Here is an 8,135-nt window from a genome sequence, read left to right on the forward strand (position 1 = left end):
CATCCCTAAACCACAAAGGACTTCCTTCGGCCTATATTCCCGTCCTTCGTCCCCATGTCCATCCTTTCTCTTTAAATTAAATTAAATTAATTAATAATTATTAATACTTGGACTTCAAAATAATAATAATGAAAAAAAACTTAATTTAATTTTTTTCAAAAAAAAGTTTCAATGAAAATTAATAAAGTTACATAATTGATTATATTATAACAACCAAGGCTATACAGAGAGAGGAAAAAGGTGACAAGAAATGATGTTTTATTAAACATAAAATAAAACCTTCATTTTTTTTATTAACATGTAAATTGAACCAACACTTCCTGTACAATTTGCACAACCAGAATAAGACTGCGAGCAAGAATATGTATCACTCTTATAAAACCCATCTATACACTGATTACAATAAGAAACACCATTTCTCACTGTACAAGAAGCACAATTTGTGTAATTTCCACAATAAACCCCATTTGAAACGCTATTTGTTTGATTTTTGAAAAAGAAATTGCGTTTTTCAAAATATTCAAATTTGTTGGTTGTTTTTGAATAATTTTGTTTTAATGTTTTTTGAGACAAATTATTTGGTGAAAATATCGTAAAAATATCACACCCAATTGTTGTTTTTTCGTTCTTGATGTGTTGTTGTAGTTTTAGAATGTCACCAACTAAACTCCATTCATAATTTAAAGGACATTCTACTGTTGATGAGACACACATATTTCTGTTTTGAAATATACACAATTTCATTTCAACAGATGATATACTATTTTCCAAAAATCGGAATTGGATTTTTTTATCTTTAAAATAAAGGTTATTCGTTTAAAATTATACATATTCTGTTTTTTGGAATAATCTCAAAAAGAGTAAATAAAACCTTATTTACTCACAAAACATTTTTTAATACGAGTTTTTATTTTATGATAAATAACTATTTTAATTCGGAATGTTTTTTATAATTTAACAATTCCGAATTTAATTACCATTAAATTATTCATAATAACAGGGAGTTTTTAACAAGCAAAATGCCGGTATAAAAACAACGAATTTCAATCAATGTTGTTGATTGAATTGTTTTAAATTTGTTATAATGATTTAATTGTTTTAAAGATAATACATAATGATATTAACGTAAAATCAAAGGAAATGTTATAAAAAATACAATTCAATGAAATAAAACAACAATCATCATTTTTGTATTATAACCGAATTTTATAGAAAAATAATTCGTTGTTTTATTTGACTTTAAAAGTTAAATAACATTAAATCCTTTTATTTTTTTCATCTCAATATTATCACAAACGAGGCTTGGTGTTAAAGAAACACTTAATAAAATGTTGTTTGTTAAAGAGATAACACTCGAAGAAATGAACTTGGTATTTTTGCAACAACTTATTCAAGAAGATCTATTCAAAGAGAAAATATATAATATTGTCAATGATGAAGAACTTAAATTCATGAGTGAGCACTTTAGTGACCCACTTTCACTTGATGATATAAGATGTGATGTACGTATCGGTGGTTCTATTGTTAGTACAACGTTTCAATTACCAAAAGGAATGAGGCTTGATAAAACCGAAAAAGATCATATTTCTGAAACATTAAAACTCTTATCAAATAAAATTTCAAATTTAGAAGTTAAAGTTAAAGAAATAGAACACAATAAAATAAATAAATTCATTTTGTCTCCAGGAAAAACAGTTGAAGAAAATGTTAAGTATTGTATTGACTGTGGTATAAAAAACCAGTTGGCGTTGTTAAAATGTTTCGTTCTTCAAATTTTCAAAGTCCTGGTATTGGGAGAATTTATCGATGTTTATCAGAGTATTCAAATATAAAACCAGCTAAAAGAGGACGTCCATCGTTCTCGGATAACACGAAAGAAGTAATTAAAAATATCACAAATAAAAAATGTCGTGTAAGTTGCAAAAAATGTACTCAAATACTTAAAAATAAATTTAATACAAAAATGTCAACTACCTCAGTTTATAGAATCTGGAAAAGTTTAAAATTTGGTTTTTATAAAACGAAAAAATGTACGTTTTTGACAAAAAGAAATGTCGAACAAAGAAAAGCATTCGTAAAAGAGCAATTGCAAAATTTAGAAACTGAAAGAATTCACAACTTAAAACTAAAAAGGAAAAGAGGAAGAAAACTATTTTTTTCTGATGAAAGTCGTTTATGTTATAATAATGACAAAATTCCGAGAGTTTGGAAAACAAAAGGTACAACAAAAAAGATGTATTGTTTTTTTCACCTAAAAACAGCAAGTGTTATGGTGTTCGGAATTATTGGTAAAAATTTTAAAAGTTCTTTGATAAGATGCATAGGAAAATTTGGAGGAAAAGAGTGTGTCAATCTTTGGAAAGAAAATAATTTATCGATTCTATTGAAAAAAATGGAGGGAAAAAATTTGAATTTATACAAGATGGAGCACCTCCTCATAGAGCAAAAAGTACTTTAGATTTTTTGGCAAATAATGGGGTTAAAATAATTAAAGGATGGCCAGGGAATAGTCCGGACTTGAATCCCATTGAAAATATGTGGGGAATAATGAAAAGGAAAATGAAAATATCCCCAATGATGTCGTCGGATGCAGTGTATACAGAAGCGGTTCGTGCATGGAAATCAATACCAATGACAACAGTTAATAACCTTGTTGATTCTTATGGCAAAAGACTGATACAATGCCAAGATAACAATTATTTATTTATTTAAATTAAAAATTCAAATAATTAATTATTTTAGTTTATTTATAAATGTTTAATTATTTTGTGTAAATATTGAATAGTTTTTTGTGTAATTTTAATTCTTAAAATAATTATTTTAATTTTAAATAGCAAAATAAATCGGAATGGTTTTTATTCCGATTTTTGGAATTAAGTAAAGAGTGGGGAGAAAGTCACACCAGGGGAAAAAGCCACACCATAATTCTTTCTGATTCTTTTTACTAAAAAGAACTTTTTTATTTATAAAATAAATTCAATAAAAACTGTGTTTTTGTTTGATTTTGAAATCGCCTTTATTCAAGTTTTACTATTTTTCTTTATGTTGATTGCAATTATTTTCTTTTTTAAAAAAATTGAAAAACTTTATAAAAAACTGTGTTTTTAAATACTATTTTAATATGATAAATATATTATAATTTGATATAATAGTTTTATCGTGTTTCAATTTAAATCCAAGACAAATTCTATATTATAGTAAAAGACAAATCAGAAAAACAGAGATATCCCCCAAAACACAAATATCTTTTTTAAAGTATATGTATTTAAACATACATATCTCGCATACACAACGTTTAAATCAAATGAAATTTTGAGAATTAAATACTATCATATAATTACAACTTTATTGATATAGCACTAAGTTTTTATTATACAGAATAATATAAAGTAAATCGACATTTGGTCTTTTTAGACCATATTTGTTTTCACCACTTATCGATATTTAATCACAATTGTATATACAAAACTTTAACAATGCAGTTACGAATAAATACTTCTTAAAATGTACTATAGTTCAGTTAAAAATTCAAGATATAAACATCAATTGTAACCATTTATGGTTTTTTATATTTTTGAAAAAAAATGAAACAACATAATTTTAACACCAAATAAACAACTTTTTATGATAATTGCTGAATTTTCCCGTTTTTTACTAAATAAACAAACCAATTAGAAAACCAAAATATTATAACTAAAACACAAACAAATTGAATTATTAAATCTTTAAAGCCGTTTTGATTATTATTTCGTTTATTTTGCAAAACAAAAAAGAGCAAAGAACAAGGACGAGTGGGCAGTGGTGGTGATGGATGGTCTTGGTTCACATTTCAGTGAAGAAGCATCTAAATGGTTCACCGACAACCATGTGGCTGTTTTGAAATTGTTCCCACATTCTTTACACATCACTCAACCACTTGACGTGTCTGTTTTTGGAGTTCAAAAACTTTGTTTCGTTTATAATAATAAAATATAAAAATTAATTATAATAAACTAAACTTTAGAAACTTATCCAACTTCCTCAAGTTGATGAAGACTTGAATTTTGAACCAATTGATTTGCAATCTTTGGACCATGTTTTGGGTACTTTGAACTTGGAAGACACTAACTGTGCCAAAGGAAAGAAGAAAGACATTATAAGGGATCTATATGAGGGGAGATTTACAAAGGCTGATTTGGTTGAATTCACCAGAAGTCCTTTGTCCAACCAAATAATATCGATCTACGCGTCTTGGGACAAAGCGACTTCTGGTGTTACCATTGTCAACACGTTTAGAAAGTGTGGGTTCTTCAACACTCGGTGCGTCAAGGGTGGAGAGACTTGCTTGCGCGTCAAGTTCTTTCCAGAAAGACCGAAATTGATGATGACTTTCTTGGGAGAACCGGTTTTATTTGAAAGATAGCGATTTGTTGGAAGGAGAAAAGTGGTTGTTGCACACAACATACCGGAGTTCGAAGATGAGTATGAGGACAATGATATTTCCCAAGAAGTTTAATATCGAGAACTTTACCAACATAATTCGACCTCGTTTACTGTTTTTTGATTTTTTGTTAAAAAGTATAAAACAATTCAGAAATAGTATAATGTATATTTAGTTATTAATCATATAAATATTTTATATTTTTATAATACATATTTATTATAAAATAGTTAAATAAAAACCCATAATATTTATTTATAAAAGTATTTTAAATTAAAAGATAAATCGAATCTGAAGGAGTAGTTGAATATTTCTTAAGGTGGGTTTGGTTTAGAATGTTTTCAAAGCAATAATAAAGTTTATAATTTAATATGTAAAGTAAAAAATATCATTTGGATTGTGGTAACTTAATAATAATTGTAGTAATCATAATAATATACAAAATAATATAAATTTGATAACTTAAAAGACAAATCATATGATAAGAATTGTTATGGGTTGTATTATAACTATAACTAATTTTTATTATAAATTATAATACAATATACAAAATGTTCAATCGTTATTTTGTATTGATATAAATTTGTAATTGTTAGTTAGGAAAAAAATGCGCTATTATAGTACTTCATAAAGGTGGTAAAGACTTATCAAAAATAGTAAAACTTGAATTAAGGAGATTTCAAAATCAAACAAAAACACAGTTTTTATTGAATTTATTTTATAAATAAAAAAGTTCTTTTTAGTAAAAAGAATCAGAAAGAATTATGGTGTGGCTTTTTCCCCACTCTTTATACAACAAATAATAATAATGTGAATTGTATCGTTTTGTAATCTTATATTTTAAGTTTTGTTTTTTAAAGTATAATGTTGGTTTTGGAATGTTTTTTAAATCCATTTAACACGTTCAAAACATAAACGTAATACAATGGGAGGAAATAAAGATATGCTCGAAAAAGAAGGATGCTCGCAACTATTGGTTATTTTCAATGTTAAAAATAATAAGTTCATAAAATGTAAACTGTAGTTCAAAAGTCTGTACCACAGTATTTTTAAAACTTCCTAAAGTCCCGTTTTTTATTTTTGTTTTTTCCTAAAAAACAAAAAAACAAAAAATCGAAAGTACAGATTTAATTTTGAAAAAAATATCAATCCCTTTCAATTATTTTTGTACAATATCGGGAATTTATCGGAATATTAGCCAGCTTTTTCCAAAAAAAACCGATCCCGTTATTTGATTTGACCACAACTCGATACTTCACAACACAAACTCAACGTTGTTGGTCAAATCATACAACGATAAACACGTTAATAAAATGGGATGTTGTTGTTTGTGTCAATTTGTAACTAAATATCAGTTTCGTTAGTTTTTCATTTTAATTAAAAACAAACATGTGGTTTTAATCTTTAAACAAAAGAAAATGAAATAACAAGTTTTAAAGAAAAATAAATAGAAGCAAACAATTATTAATTTTGTGTTTTGATATTTCAGTCATTGTTGTGACAACACCATCAGTATATCGATATTACGCGATACTTTAGCGCTTGTTATTTATTTTATTATTATAAATGAAGACTCGACTTTGAAAATTTTTGGCATTAAATTTATCAGCTTTTTATAATAAAATGCACTTTTGGGATCATTCACGTGTATTTCAAAAACAAAAATCCCGTTATTTCAAATTTTATGTGGATTTTTTTAATGCTTAAAAATTCTTCAAGTAAAAAAATCTTTTTTGAAGACTGTTTTTCTCTTTTTGACTTGGAAAAAATAAGCGAATTTATTACAAAAAACGATTCCCAAAAATAATAAACAAAATAAATGCAAAAAATCGGGACACCCCAGTACAGACTTTTGAAAACCAGTTTATATTCTCAAAACTTCTAATTGTTTGGTTGATTTATTTCAATTTTTATTTTTATAATGAAAAAAATGTAACCAAATTATAATCAACGGTCAAGTTATTGTTGATATCTTTCAATTTCGATAAGTTTTTCATTATTAACTTCCAAGGGTATATCAATATTACCATAACTGATAGTAACTTCACGAACATGTTGTAAGTTGTATGTTTGATGTTTTATACAAACATTACCATAAAGCATTCCGGACATAGATGCAAGTGTGTTAATAACACCAAAAGAACAAGCGTAACCAACTGTTATTCCAGATAAAAAGTAGTTCACATAAGACAATTTTGAGCGGTCATTCTGTCTGTAGTCAACACATGACGATTTTTCTATGATGTTAACATTTTTTTAATATTGTCCGGAGCAAAAAGTTTGGACATCAACTCAAGATTTGAAGCAACTGCATTTGTATAATATGTTGTGTACTCTCGAGTGAATCTTTCAGCACTTTTGATGTCGACAAAAAACCTCCATTTACCATCAATAAATCTCGACACCATTCCGCCTCTTTCAAAAGAAGAGACAATGTTTTTATGAGTGGCCGAAGTGTCAATCGAATTCATAATTTCTTCCATTGTTTTCATAAAAGCCTCTCCGTTTTTTTGCTTTTTTTAGTGCGTCAGTTGAAGTGTTTGTGTGATTGGATATTTCTTTCAACAAATCTTCCATTGCTTCAGAAAATCTCTCGCGATCATCACTCTTGTAATCACTTGACACCGTGAAAACTCCATTTCCACGAGGTTGCTGGTCAATACTAATTTGTGTTGCAAATAAGGGTGTACTATTACTCTTGGTTTTTTAACACAACCAAATAGACAAAGGTCTAAAGGTTCTACCAAAAGAGAAGTATGAGGCACAAATAGGTGGATGTGTATAAAGTTTGGTTCACACATTTTCCCAATATTTCAATATCATAACCAGTGAAACCATCCATGGTGATCAAAGAGGGTGTATTTATATCTAACCCATATTAAACTCTTGTGGAAATGATAGTTGGTATTACCCTTTCTTCAAACCAAGTTGTGAATATTTTCTTTGTGACAAATCCAGTCTCAGAGTAATAGAAATATAAATCACAATTTCGTTTGAAAGATTCAACAGGAACGTTTTTTTAACCCAACCACGGCTGCTACACAACAGACTTGTCCCGATAAAGATATCGTACACATTAAAGTTGTGCGTTTACGACCCCTATTATTACCGATTCGTAATTTTTTGGCATCAACTGTTGATGGCACCAACACTTAAACATTTTTTTATCTGCATAATCTTCAAAACCAATTTCATCAATATTAATTACCATTTGAATTGGTATACCGCCAAATTTTGAAAGATCCAAGTAATTCAAAATAACATTTGATGGGTCAATTCTTAATCTACCCATATCTTCTGTTATACCATCTTTGTATTTTAAATTCATGTGAGATAACAACCATTTTTTAAGGTGTCATTTTCTTCTTTTGTTGACTGTGTTTTTAATAATATCATTTCGAATGATTTGAGTGTTATTGCCAAATTATGAGTAGAACAAAATAAATAAACTGATGAAAAAACGAGTTCTGTTAAAGGGGAAATTAAAGAGCGCCTTCCAATATAATTTTTACGGTCAATCAATTCTTTGTTATAATAGGAAATTTGTTTCGAAACGACACCGCGGTTAACATTGAATAAAACAGCAAGTGATCTATGTGTACATTCATTGTTGGGTTTATATTTTTTATATATTAACCCAATTTGTAATCTCATTATGGCTCCTCTTATTTTGTTTAACATTTCTATATCTTTTTTTATTGTTTCATACATCATT

The 8,135-nt window shown here is 27.4% G+C and overlaps 1 protein-coding gene across 1 annotated transcript; it reads left to right on the forward strand.

Annotated features, from left to right (window-relative positions):
- Positions 1-3,807: 3,807 nt before the first annotated feature.
- Positions 3,808-4,402, forward strand: EIN_494210 (hypothetical protein; the record flags this gene model as incomplete). The annotated part of the gene is made up of 2 exons (XM_004183273.1): positions 3,808-3,949; positions 4,026-4,402. 2 exons carry the CDS (start codon positions 3,808-3,810, stop codon positions 4,400-4,402), a joined length of 519 nt encoding a protein of 172 aa, XP_004183321.1.
- Between the last annotated feature and the right edge of the window lie 3,733 nt (positions 4,403-8,135).

This window comes from Entamoeba invadens, assembly GCF_000330505.1.
Source record: "Entamoeba invadens IP1 unplaced genomic scaffold scaff_1105074725951, whole genome shotgun sequence".
Taxonomy (NCBI): Eukaryota; Evosea; order Mastigamoebida; family Endamoebidae; genus Entamoeba; species Entamoeba invadens.